The 27,938-nt window shown below is 45.9% G+C and overlaps 1 protein-coding gene and 1 long non-coding RNA gene across 2 annotated transcripts; one reads left to right on the forward strand and one right to left on the reverse strand.

Moving 5' to 3' along the window:
* The first annotated feature begins 4,199 nt into the window (after nt 1-4,199).
* Nucleotides 4,200-12,161, forward strand: LOC109778362 (proline--tRNA ligase, cytoplasmic). The gene is made up of 13 exons (XM_020336917.4): nt 4,200-4,488; nt 5,055-5,102; nt 5,210-5,295; nt 5,842-5,934; nt 6,418-6,534; nt 6,624-6,811; nt 7,131-7,197; nt 7,965-8,087; nt 8,176-8,328; nt 9,351-9,635; nt 10,723-10,941; nt 11,628-11,721; nt 11,851-12,161. The coding sequence occupies exons 2-13, from the start codon at nt 5,075-5,077 to the stop codon at nt 11,913-11,915; spliced, it is 1,518 nt and encodes a 505-aa protein (XP_020192506.1). The 5' UTR covers nt 4,200-4,488; nt 5,055-5,074; the 3' UTR covers nt 11,916-12,161.
* Nucleotides 12,162-13,643: 1,482 nt separating this feature from the next.
* On the reverse strand, nt 13,644-17,100 carry LOC141042495 (uncharacterized). The gene is made up of 3 exons (XR_012205546.1): nt 16,719-17,100; nt 15,263-15,336; nt 13,644-13,948 (listed from the first exon to the last, which is right to left on the reverse strand). It is a non-coding gene; the product is annotated as an uncharacterized lncRNA (long non-coding RNA).
* Nucleotides 17,101-27,938: the final 10,838 nt, after the last annotated feature.

Below are 27,938 nucleotides of genomic sequence, written 5' to 3' on the forward strand. Positions count from 1 at the left end.
CCTGAAAATGATTAATGTGAAAAGAGGAGGTAAGGGGGGCCATGTTAAAACTGCTCATTTCTTATACCAGCCTAATAGACAAATCCAGATGATTCTCATCCGACTAATGCTTAACAAAAGCAAGATTACTAATTCAGCTAATTCACAGTACACATTTGATGACATCCTGGACGAAGTAGTAACATGTGCACTTGTGCCTGACCATGTGGAGGCCGCCGTCGTCGCCACGCGCAATCTCTATGCCAGTGAGCACGGCAAAGTGCGTGTATATCGGCTTCAAAGGACTTGGCAACACAGAACTTGCCGTCGCCGAGGCTCACCAGCTCGGCAGTCATCAGACCCCAGTCCTCTCCCGTCGGCCTCGGCGTGTTCAGATCTTCAAAAACATGCTGCACGACGGGCTGCTGCTGGTCCTGCGCCATGGCAGAAAGATCCAGAGCGCACAAGTGGAAGGCTGTGCGCCGAGAAGCCGAACCACAGGTCGAACTCAGGGACGTACTTGGCTCCCCAGCGGACCGGCAGCGTCCAGTCCCCGACGTGCCGCCATTCTTCCACGTGCCGCGACGTGTCGAAGCAGTAGGTGCCGATGCCCCTGCCTTCCCATGACATGTAGATGGTGGAGCAGCCGTTGGCGTTGACCGTGGTCGCGTAGGAGGTGATGTAGGAGGGCTTGTTGCCAGCCCGGAGGAGAGTAAATTGCATAAAACCACCGCTTTGAGGGTTAGGTTTGTGAAAAACACTAGGATACATTTTCTCTGCAGAAGACACCACATCTTGCGTAATGGTTTTGCAAAAACCACTGATTGGCGGATCCGGCCCTGTTAAGTGAGATTATGACAGGTGGGGCCCATTTTTGCATACGTGGCGAAACGGCTCTAGCCAAACGACGTTAGGCAGGACACAGGGCCCACCTGTCGGTTAGGTCTTCTCCTCCAATTCTTCTTTCTTCCTCCTCTTACTGAAAAGTCTTTTGTGTCAAAAAAGACCTCCACTTTCTCCGCCGCCGGTCAGATCCGCCGCGAGCTCTTCCCTGAGGTGAGGTGCGGCAGCCACAGCTCCTCCTCCGGCTGAGCCGCCTCCACCCTGGCCGAGCCCCCTCCTCCTCTGGCTACCGGAGCGTCGCCTCGGCCCTCCCGCGCTCTTCTTTCCTGGCTCCGGCCACGAACTCCCTCCTCGGAGCCGAGCTTGCCCGCCACGGTGCGCCAACGAGCAGAGGGATCTCGGCGACGCGAGGGGAGCCCCTGCACGTGTACGTCGTGCAGCTGCATCGTGGGATTTCAGCAACGCCATGGGCTCCGTGACGCTTCCCCGCTAGCTCCTTGAGCAGAGGGCGCTTCACCGCGGGCTCGGGCCATGCCGCCCACCGGCGTCACCGGCGCCCGGCGGTCCCCGCGGCTCCTCTCCCCTCCCTCTACTCCTCCTAGTCGTCCAGATCACGGCCCCGAGTCGTAGCCGCTAAACCACAACGCCACGGGCGAGCGCCATGGACGCCGCCGCCTTGCCCGCGCAGCCACGCCGCCCGCCGACGACCATCTCCATGGCCACTGCCCCAAGCATACATGGCTTGCTGCGATGCAGCCACTCCTCCTAGATCCCGACAGCGTGCCCCCTCGCCGGCGACGAGACACGACGTCGTACTGCTTCTCTGCTCGCGTGCTTGGGCCGGCCAGATCCATGGAGTTGATTGCTTTTCTGAAGTTGATTGAAGGGTGTCCCTATAAAATTACAGGGATTGGTTTGCAAATCTGGACAAATTCATCGTCAAACGCCGTTTGGCTGGAGCCGTTACGCCACGTATGCAAAAACGGGACCCACCTGTCATAATCTCGCTTTACAGGGCCAGATCCGCCGATCAGTGGCCTTTGCAAAACCATTACACAAGATGTGGTGTCTTTTGCAGATAAAATGTATCCTAGTGTTTTTCGCAAACCTAACCCTCAAAGTGGTGGTTTTATGCAATTTACTCGCACGGAGGACGAAGGGAGGTTGCGGAAGAGCCCGCCAGTGCCAGCCTGGATGCATGTCCCACACTTCCTTGCCGCCGTGCGTAGGCCCGTACTCAAGGACCTCGAAGCAGGAACCGGCGTGATCGTGGCCCTCGCTGGAGCGACGTTGATGCATGGACTCCATGGCGTAGAGGCTGTTCTCGGCGGCGCCGGGCAAGGCGACGGAGATGCACACGGGGCGGAACCCCTTGGGCTCGTTGAGCCAGGGGAGGCTGAGGAAGAGGCGCTCGTCGGCGTCGTACAGCACGCTCTCGCCGGCCACGTTGGCGCTCACGATCCTGCCCTCGCTGCCGCGGGTGCCCAGGAGCGCGAACAGATCCAGGCCGGCCATATGCGGCAGGGAAGCGGGGGACGGAGCGAAGCTCACGGCCGGGTCGGGGAGGACGAGGGTCTGCATTCCCGCGGCACGATCCACCATCAAATTAAAATGGTAAAGTTTGGTACATTAGTCTGGCACAATTAAAGAAATTTGAATGATTGCAAGTTTTGAGAAGTTACAAACTGGATATTTTAACATGCTAATCTAACAATAATTCCCACTTTGTTCTAATACGCGTTTCCACAAAGAAACATCATTTTACCTAGGGGCATGTCTCTTCACGAAGAGACATATTTTTACCAAAGGACATGTCTTTTCACACAGAGAAATTCTTTCACCAAGTGATGTGTCTTCTAACCAAAGGCCATGGGTGTTCATAGGCCCAACAGTCAACATCCAAAATGCTGGATTTAGTCAAATGATCATTCCTTTTAGGATAATGTGGTTTAACGCAGATGCTGCATTAGGTCACTATAACCAAACGTTCGTTCTTTTGGTGTGATGCATGATGCGGCTTAATGTAGATGCTATGCTAGGAGTCGATTTTAGAAGTAATGCTATGTTAGCAGTCGATTGTAGAAGAAAGAGGGATATGCCAGTTTTTTAATAGAAAAGAGGGTTATCTCTTGTGCACCTTAAAGTTGTCATTCCCTACCACTAATTCAACCCACCAATCATGTTGGCATGGACATAGAAATTAGGTTTTTTTAGACTAACTCCAAAGTTTTTTATTGCACTGTCACAATGTTTACATGGACAAACAAAAGTCCATTGGGCTCACCTAGCGGCCAGCCCCAAGGATAGAGCATACTTCACGAGTTTGTGAGTCATAGTATTCAAGCTCCTAAATTCATGACTAATATTACAAATATCAAACCTAGACTTTAAGGTTGTTTATTACTTTAAGTTTGTTCATTACTTTTTTAGGGGTTGTATTTGTAAGGTTGTTGACTATACGAGTGGGAAAGCCTGGATGACTGGAAAAGGCCCAGCGGAGCCCAGTCCTTGTGGAGGCCCAAGAAACGAAGTCCCCAAGACCCACGGCTTGGCCCCGTGTGGGTCGCTGGGAGAGTCCCTGTATAACGCCCGTGGTGCGTCCACGAGCTGTGGCTTCGCACAGGGTGATCCTGCAATGTAGGAACGCTGTAGCATCTTCCTACTGTAGCAAAACGATACTGTACCTTCCGGTTCACTGTAGCAGCCCGATTTTGCTTGGTTTTTACTTCCAACATTTTATGAAAATATGAATATATATCCATGTTTTGAATACACATTGAACATTTATAATATATATTGAACAATTTTTAAAATATTGTGAACATTTTTGTAGAAAAATGCTGAACAAATACATGATGAACATTTTGTAGTATACATTGAACAAATCTTAATATACGATGAACAAATTTCAAATACACAGCTAATATTTTGTAAAATATACCTTGAACAATTTTTTAATATACGATAAACATTTTTGTAATACAAGATGAACATATTTATAATGCGTGGTGAACTTTTCATCAATATACGACGAACATTTTCTTAATATATGATGAACATATTTGTAATACATGGTGAACTTTTTATATAATATGAAAAAGAGAGGACAAAAGAAAAAGAAACAGAAACAGCAAAAGAGGAACGTAAAAAAAGGAAAAAGAAACCAAAACAGAAGGAAAGAAAGCTGAAAACCGACAAAAGAATGAAAAAACCGAAAGCAAAAAACATCAGAAGAAAAACGAAAAAAAACCCGCTGGAAACAGCGTGGAAAACAGCAGAGAACTAAAAACAGCACACATAATCCGTACGTGGGCCGGCCCATGCGGAGGCTCCCTTCAGCGAAGCCCTGAGCCCGTGGGCGGCAAATAGGATTTGCCGGTCGCTGGTTAGCGTGGGGGCGCCGCCACCACCAGCAGAAGAGGACAGACGGGCGCGGGACGCGAACCCTATTACCCCACCCCCACCCCAGCCCACCCCAGCTCTCCTTCTCCCTCCTCCTCTGCTCCGCCGCCGCCGCCGCCGCGCCCTACCTTCCCGCCAGCCAGCCCCCTCCCCCCTCCCCCAAACGCACGCGCGGCGCGGCCGTCGTCTCCGTCCCCCGTCTCCTCGTCGCGGCGAATCGTGCGTGCTCCCCCGCCCCGTCCGCCGCAGTCTCGGGTTTTTGAGGTATGAGCTCGTCCCCGTCCGTCCAGCGATTGGCTGCTTGTACCTACATGGTTTCTGGGCGCGCAGAGCGTAGATCCGCTCCCGGCCGAGGGAGATATGCTCGATTGCTTTAGAGTTCGCTGTAAGCCAGTAACATGCAATTTGAGAGAGCAGGAGCTTGGCATGATAGATACTGGCCGAAATCGGTTAACACATTAGTACTAGTGGCACTGTTGGCATGATGGATGTCCCAACTCTTGTTTATGATTGGGAATATACTGGTACTGCTATGCCGTGTTCTTGATTTTAACAGTTAGCTGCTTCGGCATCCACAGTAGAGCAAACAAGAAGCTAATCTGCTGTTCCTAGCTTCTACACATATATACATTTTTGTGAATTAAAAAAAAGTACAATGTATCCCCGTATTGGCGCTTTTCCAAAAAGCCGTATTTACGCATCTGTACCGGCCCGATAATGATACACGTATCCGTATCAGTAGAGCAAACCGAATCCCTCCCTGCTTGCTCCTCACGGATTTTTCCGAGCTTATTTGATCGTGATTTGTCTTTTGTCTACCTGTGCTGCAGCGGTGGTTCGGGATCTAGCCATGTCGACCAACAAGGGCGGAGGTGGAGGTGCGTTCCTGTTTGTCTTCTTCTTGAGCTGTTAACTCCTGTGGATTTGAGTTTTGATATTTGATCTTTGCGTTCTCTGAGCTTGTTTCTTGGTTTGTGGATTGCAGGGAAGAAGAAGAAGGAGGTGAAGAAGGAGACGAAACTGGGGATGGGGTACAAGAAGGATGATAACTTCGGGGAGTGGTACTCTGAGGTGTGTCTTCTTGCTTATCGCTGGCTTGGTGAGGTTTATTTACAAGTCGATTTGGTTGCATGGTGGATTGGTGGGTGCAATGTTATAATGGCCGTGGGAAAAGTTCTGTGTTGTGATAGCTTTAAGTTTGTTGACACATACTATTGCTCTAATCTGCAATATTTGCTGCTTTTTTCTTTTCGAACTGTTCCTACGCCAAATATTCTGTTTGTATGCTGTTCTCGAAGAGAAACTACCGACCTTCCAGGATTTTATGATATTATATTAGGTATCAGTTTTTGCCTTTGAGTGTCAGACATTCTATTAGCTTATCTGTGCTCCACTGACCGGTACAGTGGTGATCATACTTACTGTTTCCGAGTTGGGCTTTGTCTCTTGCTTGTAGGGTTAGAGCAGAGAAGTTTCTTGCATTTTTGTTAGAGCGGAAACAACAAATGCTGATTCTTCTATAATAGTAGAAACAACAAATGCGAGCAAAATTTTATTCATACTGCAAATTAATCCCGCTCTTGCTAGGGGCTTCTTTAAGCTTTTTTATTTGTCCAGGTTGTTGTTAACAGCGAAATGATTGAGTACTATGACATCTCTGGTTGTTATATCTTGAGGCCTTGGGCGATGGAAATATGGGAGTTGCTGAAAGTAAGTTTTCTCAATATCATCTGGAATCTGAAATCCAAATGACCAAGCTGTATTTTACTGTTAGTATTTTCCCTTCTACGCAATGAAATATATGCATCCTGTCTTGAGAGTTGCCTCTTTTTCGTAGACCGATTTGGGGCCATCTGAAACTTCTCTTATGCGTCCATGTTGCTTCTTTTTCATTTGGCAATTAATTCTGAACTTCTCTATATCCAATCAACATTTGATAAACACATAATCCTTAATGCCTCTTTTCAGTATTATACATGAAAGTTCCATTTCTTCTTCATTGTCGTGTTGCTGTCTTATTTGAAAGCTGTTATTGCATATGTTTTCTTCAGCAGCTTATCATATCAATACCTTTTGATTCTGAATCAACATCAGTACCCTTGCTGTTGCTGTTAATTTATATCTTCTAATTATCAAGTGATAGTGACATTATTATGTTTTACTTGTAAGTAACATCAATGTGATTTGGTGCAGGAATTTTTTGATGCGGAAATAAAGAAGTTGAAGCTGAAACCATATTATTTCCCTTTGTTTGTTACGGAGAATGTTCTGCAGAAGGAGAAAGACCATATTGAGGGCTTTGCCCCTGAGGTGTGCCTTTTACTCCATTTCTTTTCGGATTAAGTATTTTGCAAGTTAATATATTGGTTTAGTCAGTAACCTTTTCATTTGTCATCCAGGTAGCGTGGGTTACTAAATCAGGAAAATCTGATCTGGAAGCTCCTATTGCAATCCGTCCAACAAGTGAGACTGTCATGTATCCATACTTCTCTAAATGGATAAGAAGCCACCGGGACTTACCTTTGAAGTGTAACCAGTGGTGCAATGTTGTTAGATGGGAGTTTAGCAATCCAACTCCTTTCATAAGGTAGCTCACTGTTTGGTGGCCCATCATCACATTTGTCTAGGCACTTCTCTGAGTTTGACTTTCTTATAGTGCCTGCAGAGCTCTGCCCCATCACTGTTAGTAGTTAATGGTGCGATAGTGTCTAATTGCATGCTTGATAATATATTAAATTATTATTGCAAAAAGCAGTACATTCATTTGCAAAAAGCAGTATATTAGCAAGATGATCTTAACCAAGTGGCTAATAGGCCTTTTTTCCGATGTAATACTTGTGTCCTGTCTTGACGAAACATTCTGCGTCTGCTTCAAGTTATTTGACATGATCTGTAACTGTTCTCAGGAGCCGTGAATTTCTTTGGCAAGAAGGCCATACAGTTTTTGCAACTAAAGAGGAGGCAGATGAAGAGGTATTACAACTTCCGTTCCTGAATGCATGGCATGTTGAGTATTTGCACTTTAACCAAGATATAAGCAAATAACTGCACTACTCCCTATTTATTAGGCTACTTATCACTATTATGAGGTGGGTATTTCAGATGTAAAAAAAAGAGGTGGGTATTTCATTTGTAGTAATATAAATGAATTTGGAAATAACCAAATGGAGGGTATATACTTGTTGAAATAACCAAATGGAAGTGCATATACACGTTGAGAATAACCTAATGGAATGGCATATAAATGCGGAGTTGGTCTGAAGTTATACTGAATTTTTGGGGTATAAAATTTGAATTATATAATGATGTGTGTTCAGTAACGAAGGGTGTAAGTAGTTTGCTACTTATCGTGGTATTTTAATCTGGCTGTGTTGTAATCTAGTAATATTGAATTGATTTTGGTGGTTCTATTGTGAACCAGTAGATTGGTTGGTTTTATTCGGTATGGACTATGGATGGCTAGTGTGGAGCAGTGATGTATGTAGTTGTAAGCTATGGAAACTTGGATCAGCGTTTTGACCTCTTGTGTAAATTGCGCAACTCTACACACTCATAACTTGTAAGTTCTAAGTTGTTATTCTGCCCCCAAAACTATTTAAGTCGGTACTCATGGGTTGGAGTAACACCTGAATAAATGTAGTATTGTGATATCAGTTCTATGTTGTGTTTGATAAGATTTTATGAAATTTGCATGTTAAATATCAAAGGGTTGACCAGTCATTTATGGCAATGTTTATCAGGTCCTCCAAATATTGGAACTCTACAGGAGAATATATGAAGAATTTTTAGCAGTTCCAGTGTCCAAAGGGAGGAAAAGTGAGATGGAAAAGTTTGCTGGTGGACTTTATACAACCAGTGTAGAGGTATGGATAAGAAACTGCTTGCTGCATGTAATACAAGTATTATTTTTCTTTACTGCAAGATTAAAGTTTATCGGTTGTTTTTCTTTAGGCCTTCATTCCAAATACTGGCCGTGGTATACAAGGTGCAACTTCACATTGTCTTGGTCAAAACTTTGCAAAGATGTTTGATATCACTTTTGAGAATGAAAAGGGTGAACGGTCCATGGTGTGGCAGAACTCTTGGGCATACACTACCCGCTCGGTAATTCTCTCTTATATTTCTTTTACTCGAATTGGACTTCGCTGGGATTCTTTTTTTTATTGCTAAAGTTTTGGAAGTGGCATCACTTTTTGAATCATATTGGTGTACTTACTGCTTATATATCGTGCTGCGATGTAAACGTTTGAATAAGCTTATAAGTTTGACCAGAAAAGATCAAATGTTGGAGAATAGGTTCATGGTATTTATGATATTTGGTTTTCAACTTGAAAATCTATTATCTTAGAGAAGTATAATGTTATCTTTGCGAAGACATTGGCATATAATGGTAAATAGGAAGTACTAGTGTGGGGAATGCCGGTACCATCTGGATGTATTTTTCTTTCCAAAATATATATGTTTTGTTTGGAGGAATCTCAAAAGGCAGGATCTTGCAATTTACGAGTAGAAATTGGATTTGCCTAGTTTAACTAGGGAAAGTCGTGCAATAACCACTTAACCAGTAGAATGGGCCCATGCTGGTACTCCCTCCGTTCCAAAATAGATGACTCAACTTTATACTAACTTTATACTAAAGTTAGTATAAAGTTGAGTCATCTATTTTAGAACGGAGGGAGTATATTGTAATGTACAACAACAACAAAGCCTTTAGTCCCAAACAACTTAGGGTAGGCTAAATGGGTGTATTGAAATGTAATTAATCTAATTTTGCAGTTCCATGTAATTCTGTGTTGTAGCATGTCTAGAGTTGCCTAACTCAAAGCAAGGCCTGATCCATAGTTTTTGTAATGAAAATCATGATGATGGGTCTTCCATTTTTGTTTTATCGATCGTTTTGTTGAGAACTTAGTGTGCCCTAATACCAAGCACTTCGGAGCTAGCTTTAATGCTAGCCAAAGTGTTGGCAATGGCCATTTGTTTCCACTATGGCTATATCATGATTTTTTTTGTTAAAATAATTCATCACATCATATATTGTTTTGTGTATGTCATTTTCAGTTGCTGAATGTTCTGTTTAGTTATGCTTCCATTTGTAATACGTAGCCTTTACGCTCTTATTGCAGATTGGAGTCATGATAATGACACATGGTGATGACAAGGGCTTAGTGCTGCCACCAAAGGTGGCACCTATCCAGGTCATTGTTATTCCTGTGCCATTTAAAGATGCTGACACAACAGCTATTAAAGGGGCGTGTGAGTCGGCTGTTTACACCTTGAACGAAGCTGGGATTCGAGCAGATTTGGATGCTCGTGAAAACTACTCTCCTGGTTGGAAATATTCTCAATGGGAAATGAAAGGTGTTCCTTTGAGAATCGAGATAGGTCCAAAAGATCTGGCGAACAAGCAGGTACTGGTTATTGATTCTTGATCGTGTGAATAATTTGCTCCATAAATTGTTCTCGTTTTCATTTTGCGCTCTACAAATATTCACAATGGGCACTATAGCCTTTCATATCCGTCATATAATTCTGCCAGCCTTGTGAGAGGTTGCTCCCCACTTCATATAGCATGTTTTCTTTTTGTTCCTATTGTTGAAGATGCTGGATATTTTGCTTCTTTAACTTGTTCCTGAAGCCTAAGATGGGGTCTATTCGGTCGTGTTAAAATTTTATTAAAACCGTCATACATTTGAATTAGGCTGTAACTATTTTTTTGGTGTGTGGTGAAAGCAAGTGGCTAATATTAACATACACATTGTTAGACTTTAATACTATTTTTAACAACCGACTTGAAATTAAAATTTTCTCATTAGCTGTTAAGAAAGACTCCGAATTGTGTTGTTTGATTAACCTTTTGTTTACTGATGATTCTGACCTGTATCCTGTTCATTTTGTTCTCTTACTGGGTTTTGGCAATTTTGAGATGGTTAGCAGAGTAATTTTTTTAGAACCCTTTATAATTGAATGTCAAAATAGAAGGGAATCATTGACTCATTGTGCATCTGTGCTATTGTTTTCTTCACGATTGTTCTGAATAATCAGGAATAAGCAGGAATGCCAAAATAATCTGAATAATCAGGAATGTCAAAATAGAAGTAATTTTCTGATTGTTCTGAATAATCAGGAATAAGCATTCATGTGTACAGTGTACTGAATAAAGCCTTCTGTTCTACAATTCTTTGCACAAAATATCTTAATTGCTGACTGTTGTTTAGATCCAAAGCTGCATGGACCTATTTCTCCCTTAAAAGTAAATTTTGTGGGATATCTTAGTCAGAGGAACTGTTGCATGATTCCACCAGTAATTTGCACGTACAGATTTAGAATTATTTTGACTTGCCTGATTAACCATATGATTGCGCCCACAAACTTGTTCATCTTCCGAGGATTAGATATGTGCAGAGTTGTAGCAAAGATTTAAAGCCCTTAATTTCATACCATTTAGTGAAGTTGCCCATTGGCAGTTAAATGGAATATAATGTTTTGTATTTACAGGTGCGCATTGTCCGGCGAGACAATGGTACAAAGGTTGATATTCCTTCAACCGACTTGGTTGAGCAGGTTAGAGTGTTGCTGGATGGGATTCAAGCAAACTTGTTGGAAACAGCGAAAGCAAAGAGAGATGCCTGCATTGTAAGCATCAGCACTTGGGATGAATTCATAGCAGCTCTCAATGACAAAAAGTTGATCTTGGCTCCATGGTGTGATGAGGAGGTATTTTATGTCCTGCCCTATATTTCTCCTATTCCCCTCCCACCCTGATATTTTTCAGTCACTAATAACTAACAGGACTATGACTATGGCACACATGTTGGTATCTAGCGTATGTTCTATGCACTTCACTATACTGCAAAGCTGGTTGTAGGGGGAGTAATGGGATGTCTAAACCTTGAAATTATATAGAAAGAACTCCACAAAGTTGGTGAAACTGAAGCTAATGCATGGGAAAAGAAGTTCTAGTTTCAGTTTGCTCATCACCTGATAGCTCCATTTCATGTTTCCACCAGGGTAGCGCCTCTTTTATTAGCTGTGGGGTTTCTTTAGTACTTCCATGTGAGAAAATCAGAAGTTCTAGTTGTTTTTACATGACTCAACAATAAGACTCGGAGCACCCTTCCTTTGTTAGGTCACTTATTGCTCTTGGATGCTGTGTGTGCTCTCTAGTTCATATTAGTCAATGGTTTTGTTAATTACCATGATCCTCATGAACTGGAGTCAGAAAAATTATTTCAAATCATGGGTGTATTTGAGAATAGTAAGTTCTGGCCGCAGGATGACTTGTTCAAGTGGAGGACTAGCATTTGGCACAAATTCTATGTTGCTGTAGTTGGCTTCCTGCTTGCTAGGTGTTTGCAACTCTGGCATGTTTAGCATACAATTTCTTCCCTTGTGCTGTGCAGGAGGTGGAGAAGGACGTGAAAGCTCGGACCAAAGGTGAACTTGGAGCTGCGAAAACATTGTGTACTCCATTTGACCAGCCAGATCTCCCTTCTGGTACGCTATGCAGACAGCAGTGCTTTTTTGTAATTTCATTTGGATTTCTCTTTTGCTGTCCTTCCTGCAAATAATGCTTCCATACACGCCGCACTAACCTTGACACTGATTTTCTGCACAAAACTTCAGGAACCGTGTGCTTTGCTTCCGGAAAGCCTGCTCAAAAGTGGTCATTCTGGGGTCGCAGCTATTGATCCCAGTGTTGTGTCACCCATACATTGCCATTTTCGTGGATCGTTTGCTCTGGCAAAGCTGTTTATTTCTTATATATACTACCTGATTTTTGAGTAATCCTTCCGTATGATACCTGTAACTGCGGATTGGTTGTCCATTTGCTATTTTGTAATGATTGCATATCGATCAGTTCGGTGTCGAGAAATATACATTGTGTACAACCTTAAGTGATGGACCTGCACATGACAATATTAGCGCCGTATAAAGTGCCTGAGTTAGCTGTCTCTGCTCCATCCAGGCTTGGATGAATTAAGGGCATCCCCATGCAGTATTACCCATCGTCTTACCCATCTCGCCATCTGTTGATTTTTTTTCTCACCTTCTCGTCTTACCCATCGTTTCCGGCCACGTTGGAGCTTCTCGCTGACGTACAGTATTACCCATCGTCTCTGGCCACGTTGGAGCTTCTCGCCGACGTACCCAGCCGGGTGGCGTTCCTCCCCATCCCCATTGTCCTCAGTCGCACGGAAGAGTATGAACACCGGGAAAACTCACGTACATGAATAAAACCTACCATAAAAGTGATCATCGGCTGCCATTGCTGATTCTGAAGAATCGTTGCGTTTCGGACTACGCCGTTGTGCCACTAGGAGAAGATGAGGACAAATGTATGATAGGACAAGTGCAGGATGGATTCCCCAAGGCGAAGACGAAGATTGAATCACTTAGCCAACACCAGGAAGCTACTTGGCACCTTGTCGATATAATCTTTGTTGTCCTCGAATTGGTTTATTCAAGAATTCAAAACATCCCAATGCGATAAAAGAATGAAATCCTAGAATTCTTATTTAGAAATTTCTGGGCCCTTAGGTGCTATTACGCATAACAAAATCCTGTTAAAAAATATATTTGTTCGGTGGCAATTTGAAACAAACCTTCCAAGTACTTCAAGAACTTAAATAATCTTTAATAGATGAAAATATATTTCTAATTTTGATAGTAATATAATGTTGGATCCATTCTTTTTGAATTGTCACTTTGTCCGTCATGATTCTTGGGAAGAGACGTTGGCAATAATTCACCTTGGACAATTTATTTGTCAAAATATATGTCTATTTATATTGCACATAAAAAATCAGGCATTTTCATTGTAAATGTGGATTCCTTTGTTATAAGAGCAACAAAACCTCATTTGACCACTACGGGAGTCATTATAGAGAAATCCTTTACAAGGGAGGTGGTTACATTTATATATGAAAAATCAAGATCTAGTGACATAACGCAAGGTGTGGGGACTCCGACTTATACGGTCGAAGCCACCAAGTGATCCCAAGGATCAATGTACACCACAGACTGAATATCAAGAGTTTACATCCATTACATACCGTCTTACATAAATAGGACCATTATGGTCAAGTCTTGAATAAATCACCGCAGCGGAAATCTTCGTCGATAACTTGGACCCATGCCATCTGCCTTAACCCTACATGCATTCTAACTGGGAAGCGTCCTAACTTGCATGTTCGTCACCAAGGTTCTCTTCATCATATCATGTTTTTTTTTTGCGCTGGAAAGGGAGTTTTTATTGCAATGTCGCAGTGTTACAATCAAGAGGCCATACATCCTCAATACAAGGTGGAACCGAGTTCACCCACTGTGACGCCCCCGATTCAATCGTACACTAATCATACGCGCAAACGTGTATGATCAAGATCAGGGACTCACGGGAAGATATCACAACACAACTCTAAAAATAAAATAAGTCATACAAGCATCATAATACAAGCCAGGGGCCTCGAGGGCTCGAATACAAGTGCTCGATCATAGACAAGTCAGCGGAAGCAACAATATCTGAGTACAGACATAAGTTAAACAAGGTGCCATAAGATGGCTAGCACAACTGGGATACAGATCGAAAGAGGCGCAGGCCTCCTGCCTGGGATCCTCCTAAACTACTCCTGGTCATCGTCAGCGGCCTGCACGTAGTAGTAGGCACCTCCGGTGTAGTAGGAGTCGTCGTCGACGGTGGCGTCTGGCTCCTGGGCTCCAGCATCTGGTTGCGACAACCAGGAAGAAAGGAAAGGGGGAAAAGAGGGAGAAAAGCAACCGTGAGTACTCATCCAAAGTACTCGCAAGCAAGGATCTACACTACATATGCATGGGTATCTGTGTAAAAGGGCAATATCGGTGGACTGAACTGCAAAATGTCAGAATAAAAGGGGGATAACTAATCCTATCGAAGACTACGCTTCTGGCAGCCTCCATCTTGCAGCATGTAGAAGAGAGTAGATGGTAACTTTACCAAGTAGCATCGCATAACATAACCTACCCGGCGATCCCCTCCTCGTCGCCCTGTTAGAGAGCGATCACCGGGTTATATCTCGCACTTGGAAGGGGTGTGTTTTATTAAGTATCCGGTTCTAGTTGTCATAAGGTCAAGGTACAACTCCAAGTCGTCCTGTTACCGAGGGACATGGCTATTCGAATAGATAAACTTCCCTGCAGGGGTGCACCACATAACCCAACACGCTCGATCCCATTTGGCCGGACACACTTTCCTGGGTCATGCCCGGCCTCGGAAGATCAACACGTCGCAGCCCTACATAGGCACAACAGAGAGGTCAGCACGCCGGTCTAAATCCTATGGCGCAGAGGTCTGGGCCCATCGCCCATTGCACACCTGCACGTTGCGAGGGCGGCCGGAAGCAGACCTAGCCTCCCTAATACAAGAGCAGGCGTTCCAGTCCAATCCGGCGCGCGCCGCTCAGTCGCTGACGTCAAGAAGGCTTCGGCTGATACCACGACGTTGAGTGCCCATAACTGTTCCCGAGTAGTTGGTTAGTGCGTATAGGCCAGTGGCCAGACTCAGATCAAATACCAAGATCTCGTTAAGCGTGTTATTTTAAATATCCGCGAACGCCGACCAGGGCCAGGCCCACCTCTCTCCTAGGTGGCCTCAACCTGCCCTGTCGCTCCGCCACAAAGTAACAGTCGGGGGCCGTTGGGAACCCAGGCCCACCTCTACCGGGATGGAGCCACCTGCCCCTTCAGCCCCCATCTCCGAACAGTATCGTAAGTAATGTAACAGTATAAAGTATATAGCATATGCCCGTGATCACCTCCCGAAGTGATCACGGTCCAATAGTATAGCATGGCAGACAGACAAGAGTGTAGGGCCACTGATGGAATACTAGCATCCTATACTAAGCATTTAGGATTGCAGGTAAGGGTAACAACTGTAGCAACAATGACAGACTATGCAGCAGAATAGGACTAACTGAAAGCAGTAACATGCTACACTACTCTAATGCAAGTAGTAGAGAGAAGGAATAGGCGATATCTGGTGATCAAGGGGGGGGGGGCTTGCCTGGTTGCTCTGGCAAGAGAAGGGTTCGTCGTCGATGTAGTCGATCACAGGGGTACCAGCATCGGTCTCAGGGTCTACCGGAAAGAAGTAACAAGGGGGAACACAATAAATAACAGAGCAATCAAAGCATCACAAAGCATAACATGGCAATACGCGGTGCTAGAGGTGATCTAACGCAGGGATAGGTAATACCGGCGAAGGGGGAAAACATCCGGGAAAGTATCCCCGGTGTTTCGTGTTTTCGGACAGATGAACCGGAGGGGGAAAGTTGCGTGTTTTCTATGTTAGGGATGTGTGGCGGACGAAGGGATGCGTATCCGGATTCGTCTCGTCGTTCTGAGCAACTTTCATGTACAAAGTATTTTGATCCGAGTTACAGATTATTTTATATGATTTTTCAAAGTTTTGATTTTTTTGAAATTATTTATTAATTGGAATTAAAACAGGATATACTTTTTATAAGAGGGCTAGCCACAGTCAATGACATGTGGGGCCAGGGGGCTAGGTTGACCCAGTCAAATGTCCAGTCAGTAGTTGACTAGTCAACTGTTGACTGGTCAAACCTGGGTAATGGGGCCCAGGTGTCATTCTCACAGTTTAAATATTTTCTTAAAAAATATATTTAGAGGTGGGTACTTAAATTAGTTTATATTTAATCTAAGTTAATGGCCTTGGGCCCACGGGTTAGTGGCAGTTTAGGGGTTTTTAGTTAGTGGCTAATGATGCCTCGTCAGCAGGTTAAGGCGGCTAACCGCCTGGGTTAACAAGGGACGGCGGCGACGACCATCCGGCCAACTCCGGCGTCGGCCGGACGCGTGACTAGGGGCGCCTGAAAGCCCTTGGCGCGGCGCAGCGGATGGTGGTCGCAGTAGGTGCGGCGACGGTCTGTTGCGGTGCCGGCGTCGAGGCGAGCGGCGGCCGGAGCAGGTGTAGTTGCCGGCACGCGTGGCGGGCAGAGGCAGCTGCGTGGCGGCTGCAGGCGTAGGCGGCGGCCACACGAGCCGAGGACGTGCGGGAGCAGCGGCGGTGAGTACGGGCGAGTGGAGCGAAGGCCAGAGGAGGCGCGGGCGGTTGAGGGCGCGGCTACGGCAGCGGGCGGCTACGAGCGCGGGGGTGACGGGTGCTACGGGGGTGCGGCAGAGGCGCTACAGCAGCAGCAGGAGGGGCGACGAGGGCGAGCCGCGGGGGAGCATGCGACGCGGTCGAGCGGAGGTGGGGTGCGGCCGCAGGTAGCAGCCGTAGCAGAAGCAGCAGCAAGAAGAGCAGCAGCCGAGGCAAGCAACAGCAGCAACGCAACGCAAAGCACCAGCAGCTAGCGAAGCAGCTAGCAGGAGTAGTAGCGGCAGCACACACATATGCAAGTACGCGTACGCGGCAGCTCGGACGAGCTCGGGGATGGCGCGGCTACGACGACGAATGGACAACATGGAGAGGGGGTTTGGGAAGAGTGGCTCACAGCGGTGTCGGGGACGAGGTCCGGGAGGCCGGGGTGGATCGGAGCGATGGCATCAACAGCGAGTTGGTGAAGGCCGGTTGAGGAAGATGGCGATGGCGTCGGTCACGCAGCTCCCCGGCTCGAGCTGGCCCCCGGGACGCACGAAACCGAGCGCGTCGATCCTCCAGGACGGGCCCCCGAGTGACGGCGACTAAGGTGGCCGCGGCAACAAGGGCGAGGCAGCGGTGACCGCGGAGATTTTGAGCTCGATTTCGAGCAGAAGAAGAAGGGGCGATGGGGGAAAGAAGGGGGGAGGAACTAGGGTTTCCGGGGCGGGCACCGGGGCTATATACGCCGGGGGAGGGGGGCCGGCGGATGGCTGCCACCGCGGCCAATGGCACCGTGGATGGCTGCCACGGCCCCCTCTGTCTCCTGTAGCGAGGGGAAGGGGATGAGCGGGCGCGGCTGGGCCGTTTTGCTAAATGGGCCAAGCGGCCCATTAGATTATATTTCTTTTCCTTTTATTAGTATTTCCCTTTTTCTTTTCTGTTTCTTCTTTAGCTACTGTTTTGTATTTAGTTTAGGTACTAAATGATTTTAGTTAAATGTGCAAAGTATCACATAAATTCGAGACAATATTTTGGGCTAGTCCAACAAGTTTCAACTAATTTTGAATATTTTGCATATCTATTTAAATTAGATTGTTTCAATAAAAAGCTTATGGGTCAGTTTTTAGAATAAATGTTTAGGGGCACTTGTATATTTTGTAAAAGTTTATCTCTTACATGAAAATTAGTTAGTGAATATTTTTAACCCAACTTACATTTTTATTTTACATTTTGAAAATTTTAATTATTTGACTTTACTTTAAATTTGAATTTGAACTGTGTTTGGATCAAAGTGAGGTTTAGCAACTTGATTATGATGACATGGCATCATTAGGCAGGAGATTACTGTAGCGTGATTCTCAGGGTGTTACAAATCTCCTCCACTACAAGAAATCTCGTCCCGAGATTTAAGGGGGTGGAGCAAAGGGGAAAGACTAGGTTACGAAATTCTAACGATTCTTCTCGGTCTTGGTTGCTCTTCTCGAAGAGGTCGATCCATTACGTTGAGGTCTTCATTTCTCTGCTTCAGGTCATCATGATGAAGTCGACATCCTTTCTTCGGTAACTCCATCGTACTTACGAAAGAATAAAGGGGGTATTCCGGGAGAATGGACCTCTGCAAGGTTAACTATCTGGTAGCTAACATCGGGGAAGGTGGCGAAAAGTAACTCTCGAACTGAAACTTAAGAAAATATCGAGAGCAAAGTAAGAAGGTACCATGAGAAGTTTCAAGCAGGTAGGCAATCGTTCGATGCCTGAAACAAAGTGTAAAAGGGGTCCAGAGCAATGGGAATAAGTTTTGTGTTTGATAACAGAACTGATGATATCTCGGAAGGTGGCTCGTGAATTACATACGAGGCCACGTGCGAGGAACAACCTTGAGAATAGGGGGGGTGTACAGGAGAGTCAGATTTCGATCCTGTGGAACTGTGGGTTATGGGCCCACCATGTGGGTTAAAAGTAGGAAGGCGGTGATGTCTTGCACGATCATGCAAGTGAGGCATGTCAGAGGACAGCAGGTCAGTTATGTCGGCGACAACATCGGTACCAAGGGCGAGGGACGATGAGAACCATTCTCCTGCTCGTTGAAACGAGGCGGACCAATAGGCAAAGTTCTTGTCCATCGGTGGTTACGGGAATGTCATCAACAATAGTAACAGGGTCTCACTGACAGAGTTGGACACCGAGGTGTTTACATAAGCAGGGAATTATTACTGCTTATATCATACAGGTCACAAGAAAGGTTAACCAAAACAATGGAAAGGAAAATGTGATTATTACATTAATCAGACCAATGGAAAGGAAAATGTGTTTAAACACATATTTCAGGGGTATATCCTTCCCAAGGACAAACATAGCATGATATCCGTGACAGGATATGATGTAGAAAACCCTTTAGGTAAGGGGAGAGAAATTTCATGACATTACCCATGCAACGGTGTTTGGATAATTGAGCAAGAAACATTTAGCATTGGGCTTCAAATGTTCTTTTGAAAATCGGAGTACCATAGACATGCTTCGAGATAGCATTGACATGGTCTTCAAGCAAAGGTCGGACTTTGGATACTCAATGGATTCATCAGGAACAACTTATAGAATAAGTCTTTCAATTTCCTCATGGAAGAATGGTTAACATTGCTAAAAGGAAGAACTATAACAATAGGCCCTCCGGGCAGGTGTGTTAGGATGACATCACCTTATCGGGTTAAAGACCAATGTTATAACTCTTGGAAATATGTTCAAACCATCACATCAGACCGAGGTTCAGATCCGATGGGCGTCAGGATACCTCAGACTCAGGATGCCTGAGAAGAAAAGGTGCAACACAAATTGACGAAATGACATGTTAAGATTCTCGGGGAATGAACTATGGGAGTGAGTTCCGAAACAAGAGTTCATCATTAAACTAAGGAGAGGATGAGGAGGTGGCTGATGGACTCAGCGACAACTCATCGAGATTTCCAAAAAGATGGATTTCCATAATTATGTGAACAAGGAGATATCATTTGTTAGATCAAATGATATAATGATTTATGCTCGAGGAAAACATACATATTTAAACATTGGTTGAAAGGTGCACCCGAAATATGGGCTCGGTAGCACGATCAATGTTAGAATGGTGATTCAATAACCAATAGTCTAAGAATGAAATGTCGACCATTAACTTCAACGCAATAGGGTTACTAGAAGTTTTGAATTCACACCTCATAGTTCAATGGTTGGTAATCTGGTTAGAAACAACACAGGACCAAGATATGAGCGGAGATGGCCAGAAGTATTACTGCATCAAGAATTTCCTAAGAGGTGGTGAAACTCTCACAACATTCTTGACACAAAAGATGGTAATACTCCAAGGTAAAGGAGAACAAATGCTGGATAGCAAGGATCTCAAGGTATACACAAAACATGAACAAGTTTGTGTTGAACGGAAGGCAATAAAGTGGTCGATGATAGCACCAATCATCGAGGGCAAGGATGTTATTTCTCATCATGAATTCAATTGATATCTTGGAAGACCTCAGAATGTTGATGATGATCACGACACATTTTTCGAGAGGTTTCAAGAAGATGTAACCGATCGGCGATGACATCAAGTCAACGGAATGATGAAGCGAAAAGTTATTGAAACCATGGGTACGACACAAACTCGATATCAAGCTTGTTGTTCAAGGACAAATGATATGACGAGGAAGATCGACGTAAGATTAGCTCACCGTCGAAATTTATGCTCCGGGAAGAAGGACCAGGTAGCACAGTTAAAATTGGCACGACAAGGATATAGCCAAGCAGGCTAGGAATGACGTGATCGAGTTCAAACTCGTAAGTAATGAAGGTTACCAAGAGTTGTTTAATCGCGGTGCGGACTCGAGTCAGTTATCGGTGTCTTTGAGTGTTTAATAACTCAGAGTCCGTGAAAAATTGGAATCAGTGAGAATGTAGCACTTCATGAAGAACTCATAAGAATTTATGCAGTTCCATGATAATCTCGAGATACCGGGGGTAATACTCGACGATAGATCAAAGTAGAGTTTGGACTAGGGTATTGCTCTGCAGAAGACAAGTGCTCAAACTTGCACGAGAAATGGAATCAAGGAGAAGCATGGTCGGAACCACGTCCACAGATTCAAGATGAACTTATAACAAGGGGATAATTATTTTAAGAGAAGCTTCCATGATAAGGTATACATCGTGTCCATGGGCATGAACACAGGGTTCAAGGTCGACTCCCACTTGTTCAACGCATAACCTTTCATTCACCTCTCGTATTTCGAAAATGACATTAGTTGTTGAAGGTTTTACCTGGTGCAATACTAGATAAGTATGACCCGTGAAATCTTTCGAGTTCACACAGATTAGGGAAGGCGTTGATTCAACCCATCGGGGCATCTTAGGAACAGATACCACAAACTTCAGAGTAAATAGTACAAGCTCGAAAGTAGAGTATGGTTATCAAAGCAGAGGATACAAATTGCCAAAGGCATTATATCAGGGAAAGAACTTCTCAAGGGTTTTGTATACGAAGGACACTGTCGGATGATATTTCAACAAAGGATCCGACGGTCCATAGCGAAGCTGATGTGAGTATCGGCACACAACCAGAGGAAGAAACAATGCGAAGGCATTGGATTATAGAAGCAACTGGCTAATTTAAAGCTCACATGTAAAGGAATTATGATTTCCAAATCAAAGGATCAGCAGCAAACACTCTGATTAAGGATGGATAAGTTGTGTAAGCTTAGGGGTAAAATCGACAACAATTTGATTGGTCGAGATTCAGCTCATGTTTAAAATGACGTCTGAGCCGAAAGGATGAATTCTAGGATCTGATTGAGGATTGCGAGCATTCGCAACATATTGAATCAACAGACTCAACATGATAATGCCAAAGGATGCCAATAAGATTGCCAGACTTATGGGATTAATCATAATGCAAGCAAAAAAGAATTTCAAGAACAATAGGCAGTCGATGATTTTTGGAAGATCGAATGGTACTTCGAAGACTTTTGTGAAATATTTGAATCAATTGGTGATGAGCGAATACCCGATAAGTGTGAGAAATTATCCGTAGGGGTATTCAGGGGGCAAAGAACTGCAAGGCAGTAGGCACAAAGTATTCTCGAAACAATAGACAGAATTTTGGGGTATCTTGTAATAATAAGATCAATGGGATTGAATGTAGGCAAGTGTATGCAGTTATCCGGTCGGATATGATAGTGGTAGGGAATTTGCAAAGGCGCTCGGCACAAGTGTCTCGGGAAAACAACGAATAGCATCTTCGGAACCTTCGGGTGCAGCAGACGATCGTTTGTAATAAGGGGCTCTTCAGGTGGATGTGATCACGAGATCCTAATGTTAGAGTTAGTAAAACCATTTTAACCCGAATAGAAGAGAGATTAGAGTCCCAGAGTATAGACGAGGAATAAAAGATCCTAAAACCACCCAATGGCGACGTGGGCCCATGGGCCGCACAGCCATGTTAGAAAAGTTTTTCATTAACTAGACTCAACTTCGGCCAAGGAGTGTGGAAGGGGGATTCCTACATGCAGTCAGCTCTGATACCAACTTGTGACGCCCCCGATTCAATCGTACACTAATCATATACGCAAACGTGTACGATCAAGATCAGGGACTCACGAGAAGATATCACAACACAACTCTAAAAATAAAATAAGTCATACAAGCATCATAATACAAGCCAGGGGCCTCGAGGGCTCGAATACAAGTGCTCGATCATAGACGAGTCAGCGGAAGCAACAATATCTTAGTATAGACATAAGTTAAACAAGGTGCCATAAGATGGCTAGCACAACTGGGATACAGATCGAAAGAGGCGCATGCCTCCTGCCTGGGATCCTCCTAAACTACTCCTGGTCATCGTCAGCGGCCTGCACGTAGTAGTAGGCACCTCCGGTGTAGGAGTCGTCGTCGACGGTGGCGTCTGGCTCCTGGGCTCCAGCATCTGGTTGCGACAACCAGGAAGAAAGGAAAGGGAAAAGAGGGAGAAAAGCAACCGTGAGTACTCATCCAAAGTACTCGCAAGCAAGGATCTACACTACATATGCATGGGTATCTGTGTAAAGGGGAAATATGTGGACTGAACTGCAAAATGCCAGAATAAGAGGGGGATAGCTAATCCTATCGAAGACTACGCTTCTGGCAGCCTCCATCTTGCAGCATGTAGAAGAGAGTAGATGGTAAGTTCACCAAGTAGCATCGCATAGCATAAACCTACCCGGCGATCCCCTCCTCGTCGCCCTGTTAGAGAGCGATCACCGGGTTATATCTGGCACTTGGAAGTCACCCCGGGCATAAAAACCGAAGACCGAAAACCGAACCCGAAAAGACCGAGACCGAACCCGAAAAGACCGAACTAAAAAAGACCGAATAAACTTTGGTCTGCAAAACTACATGACCGAATTTAATACGGTCAAATCGGTCCTCTACCCTGCAGGACCGAAAAGACCATATAGACCGATCTATTTTAAAAGCCCACACGCACAACAATGTTTACCTAAGGCCCAACTGGCTAGCCCAATCCTCACGAGCGAGACAGTACCTCACCTCCTCCCGACGAGCGACACAAAGGCACGAACCGCAGCCTCACTCTCGTTCCTCCCCCTTCTCTGCCAATGACCAACCCTAGCCGCCGCTAAGAGACCAGGCCCCGTGACGACCGCCTCCCCAAGGAGCGCTCCGATCCGCGGCCGTGACCGGTGAGATCCGCGCCGATCCGCTGCCGTGACCGGTGACGACCGCCCGGCAACCCAACCTCCCGTACATCGCTCCACAGCCTGCGAATCGCCATCCGCCAGTGGTGCTTCAGATCCCTTCCCCTTCCACGCTGCTGCACTGGCGTCAATCCGTCGCCACTGTCTCTTCCAAGCTGGCTGCCGCCTACTCTCCTTTTCCGGTGCTTTACCTCACAGCTGAAGCTTGAAGATGAGCAAGTGACTCTTATGTATGTGCATGAGTGCATCAGATCGGCCAATAATGCCTAAGTGCAGAGCCTTGTGTCATGTCCAGATTATTGAATGTGTGTGTGTACCTATGTTAACACATACTTATGTATGTGCAAAGCTATATTGTTCAGAATTTGTGATGTTAGCCTGTTACATACTTTTGTTGTCTAACACTTGTCTAATTTTTCTTATACACACACGCACCTCTATACATACATTTGTTGTCTCAATTTTGCATAAATAAATATGTACAGATACCGGAAGTAATGTATATGAATCTGAGTTGTGTCACTAAATTTGGTCTGTTTGGTCGGGACCGAACATTGGTATGTAAAGACCGAAGACCGAATAGTGGAAAACCGAAAAGACCGAAATTATTTCGGTCTTCAATTATGGAAGACCGAATTCTTGAAAGACCGAAAAGACCGAACCGAACAAACCGAAAAGACCGAACACCCAGGCTGACTTGGAAGGGTGTGTTTTATTAAGTATCCGGTTCTAGTTGTCATAAGGTCAAGGTACAACTCCAAGTCGCCCTGTTACCGAGGGACATGGCTATTCGAATAGATAAACTTCCCTGCAGAGGTGCACCACATAACCCAACACGCTCGATCCCATTTGGCCGGACACACTTTCCTGGGTCATGCCCGGCCTCGAAAGATCAACACGTCGCAACCCTACCTAGGCACAACAGAGAGGTCAGCACGCCGGTCTAAATCCTATGGCGCAGGGGTCTGGGCCCATCGCCCATTGCACACCTGCATGTTGCGAGGGCGGCCGAAAGCAGACCTAGCCTCCCTAATACAAGAGCAGGCGTTCCAGTCCAATCCGGCGCGCGCCGCTCAGTCGCTGACGTCAAGAAGGCTTCGGCTGATACCACGACGTCGAGTGCCCATAACTGTTCCCGCGTAGTTGGTTAGTGCGTATAGGCCAGTGGCCAGACTCAGATCAAATACCAAGATCTCGTTAAGCGTGTTATTTTAAATATCCGCGAACGCCGACCAGGGCCAGGCCCACCTCTCTCCTAGGTGGCCTCAACCTGCCCTGTCGCTCCGCCACAAAGTAACAGTCGGGGGCCGTCGGGAACCAAGGCCCACCTATACCGGGATGGAGCCACCTGCCCCTTCAGCCCCCATCTCTGAACAGTATCATAAGTAATGTAACAGTATAAAGTATATAGCATATGCCCGTGATCACCTCCCGAAGTGATCACGGCCCAATAGTGTAGCATGGCAGACGGACAAGAGTGTAGGGCCACCGATGGAATACTAGCATCCTATACTAAGCATTTAGGGTTGCAGGTAAGGGTAACAACTGTAGCAACAATGACAGGCTATGCGGCAGAATAGGATTAACCGAAAGCAGTAACATGCTACACTACTCTAATGCAAGTAGTAGAGAGAAGGAATAGGCGATATCTGGTGATCAAGGGGGGGGGGGGGCTTGCCTAGTTGCTCTGGCAAGAGAAGGGTTCGTCGTCGATGTAGTCGATCACAGGGGTACCAACATCGGTCTCAGTCTACCGGAAAGAAGTAACGAAGGGGGAACACAATAAATAACAGAGCAATCAAAGTATCACAAAGCATAACATGGCAATACGCGGTGCTAGAGGTGATCTAACGCAGGGATAGGTAATACCGGCGAAGGGGGAAAACATCCGGGAAAGTATCCCCGGTGTTGCGTGTTTTCGGACAGATGAACCGGAGGGGGAAAGTTGCGTGGTTGCTATGTTAGGGATGTGTGGCGGACGAACAGGATGCGTATCCGGATTCGTCTCGTCGTTCTGAGCAACTTTCATGTACAAAGTATTTTGATCCGAGTTACATATTATTTTATATGATTTCTCAAAGTTTTAAAGTTTTTCTGAAATTATTTATTAATTCGAATTAAAACAGGATATACTTTTTATACCCATTGAGGGCTAGCCACAGTCAATGACATGTGGGGCCAGGGGGCTAGGTTGACCCAGTCAAATGTCTAGTCAGCAGTTGACTAGTCAACTATTGACAGGTCAAACCTGGGTAGTGGGGCCCAGGTGTCATTCTCACAGTTTTAATATTTTCTTTGAAAAAAGATATTTAGAGGTGGGTACTTAAATTAGTTTATATTTAATCTAAGTTAATGGCCTTGGGCCCACGGGTCAGTGGCAGTTTAGGGGTTTTTAGTTAGTGGCTAATGATGCCTCGTCAGCAGGTTAAGGCGGCTAACCGCCTGGGTTAACAAGGGACGGCGGCGACGACCATCTGGCCAACTCCGGCGTCGGCCGGACGCGTGACTAGGGGCGCCTGAAAGCCCTTGGCGCGGCGCAGCGGATGGTGGTCGCGGTAGGTGCGGGGGCGGTCTGTTGCGGTGCCGGCGTCGAGGCGAGCGGCGGCCGGAGCGGGTGTGGTTGCCGGCACGCGTGGCGGGCAGAGGTAGCTGCGGGGCGGCTGCAGGCGAAGGCAGCTAAGGCGTAGGCGGCGGCCACGCGAGCCGAGGATGTGCGGGAGCAGCGGCGGTGAGTACGGGCGAGTGGAGCGAAGGCCGGAGGAGGCGCGGGCGGTTGAGGGTGCGGCTACGGCAGCGGGCGGCTGCGAGCGCGGGGGTGCGGCAGAGGCGCAACAGCAGCAGCAGGAGGGGCGACGAGGGCGAGCCGCGGGGGAGCATGCGACACGGTCGAGCGGAGGTGGGGTGCGGCCGAGGCAAGCAACAGCAGCAACGCAACACAAAGCACCAGCAGCTAGCAAAGCAGTTAGGAGTAGTAGCGGCAGCACGCACGTATGCACGTACGCGTACGCGACAGCTCGGGGATGGCGCGGCTACGACGACGAATCGACAACATGGAGAGGGGGTTTGGGAAGAGTGGCTCACAGAGGTGTCGGGGACGAGGTCAGGGAGGCCGGGGTGGATCGGAGCGACGACATTGCTACCTCTTGAGCACTGCGTTGGTTTTCCCTTGAAGAGGAAAGGGTGATGCAGCAAAGTAGCGTAAGTATTTCCCTCAGTTTTTGAGAACCATGGTATCAATCCAGTAGGAGGCCATGCACAAGTCCCTCGCACCTACACAAACAAATAAATCCTCGCAACCAACGCAATAAAGGGGTTGTCAATCCCTTCAGGTCACTTACGAGAGTGAGATCTGATAGATATGATAAGATAATATTTTTGGTATTTTTATGATAAAGATGCAAAGTAAAATAAAAGCAAAATAAAAGGCAATGGAAATAGCTTGTTGTAGGAAGATTAATATGATGGAAAATAGACTCGGGGGCCATAGGTTTCACTAGTGGCTTCTCTCATGAGCATAAGTATTACGGTGAGTGAACAAATTACTGTTGAGCAATTGACAGAATTGAGCATAGTTATGAGAATATCTAGGTATGATCATGTATATAGGCATCACGTCTGAGACAAGTAGACCGACTCCTGCCTGCATCTACTACTATTACTCCACACATCGACCGCTATCCAGCATGCATCTAGAGTATTAAGTTCATAAGAATAGAGTAACGCTTTAAGTAAGATGACATGATGTAGAGGGATAAACTCATGCAATATGATATAAACCCCATCTTGTTATCCTCGATGGCAACAATACAATACGTGCCTTGCTGCCCCTACTGTCACTGGGAAAGGACACCGCAAGATTGAACCAAAGCTAAGCACTTCTCCCATTGCAAGAAAGATCAATCTAGTAAGCCAAACCAAACTGATAATTCGAAGAGACTTGCAAAGATAACCAATCATACATAAAAGAATTCAGAGAAGATTCAAATATTGTTCATAGATAAACTTGATCATAAACCCACAATTCATCGGTCTCAACAAACACACCGCAAAAGAAGATTACATCAAATGGATCTCCACGAGAGAGGGGGAGAACATTGTATTAAGATCCAAAAAGAGAGAAGAAGCCATCTATCTAATAACTATGGACCCGAAGGTCTGAGGTAAACTACTCACACATCATCGGAGAGGCTATGGTGTTGATGTAGAAGCCCTCCGTGATCGATGCCCCCTCCGGCGGAGCTCCGGAAAAGGCCCCAAGATGGGATCTCATGGGTACAGAAGGTTGCGGCGGTGGAATTAGGTTTTTGGCTCCGTATCTGGTAGTTTGGGGGTACGTAGGTATATATAGGAGGAAGAAGTACGTCGGTGGAGCAACGTGGGGCCCATGAGGGTGGAGGGCGCGCCCTGGGGGGGTTGGCGCGCCCCCTACCTCGTGCCTTCCTGGTTGATGTCTTGACGTAGGGTCCAAGTCCTCTGGATCACGTTCGTTTCGAAAATCACGTTCCCGAAGGTTTCATTCCGTTTGGACTCCGTTTGATATTCTTTTTCTGCGAAACTCTGAAATAGGCAAAAAACAGCAATTCTGGGCTGGGCCTCCGGTTAATAGGTTAGTCCCAAAAATAATATAAAAGTGTATAATAAAGCCCATTAATGTCCAAAACAGAATATAATATAGCATGAAACAATAAAAAATTATAGAGACGTTGGAGACGTATCAGGTATCAACGGCGAGTTGGTGAAGGCCGGTTGAGGAAGATGGCGATGGCGTCGGTCACGCATCTCCCCGGCTCAAGCTGGCCCCCGGGACGCGCGAAACCGAGCGCGTCGATCCTCCAGGACGGGCCCCCGAGTGACGGCGACTAAGGTGGCCGCGGCAACAAGGGCGAGGCAGCGGTGACCGCGGA

This window comes from Aegilops tauschii, chromosome 3 (genome assembly GCF_002575655.3).
Source record: "Aegilops tauschii subsp. strangulata cultivar AL8/78 chromosome 3, Aet v6.0, whole genome shotgun sequence".
Classification (NCBI taxonomy): Eukaryota; Viridiplantae; Streptophyta; class Magnoliopsida; order Poales; family Poaceae; genus Aegilops; species Aegilops tauschii.

Excerpts from the sequence above, each read along its gene's own strand:
- LOC109778362 (XM_020336917.4), top strand. The coding sequence starts at position 5,075 with ATGTCGACCAACAAGGGCGGAGGTGGAG. Across the intron at positions 7,198-7,964 it reads AAGAGGAGGCAGATGAAGAG|GTCCTCCAAATATTGGAACT; the intron begins GTATTACAACTT and ends AATGTTTATCAG. Across the intron at positions 8,329-9,350 it reads GGGCATACACTACCCGCTCG|ATTGGAGTCATGATAATGAC; the intron begins GTAATTCTCTCT and ends CTCTTATTGCAG.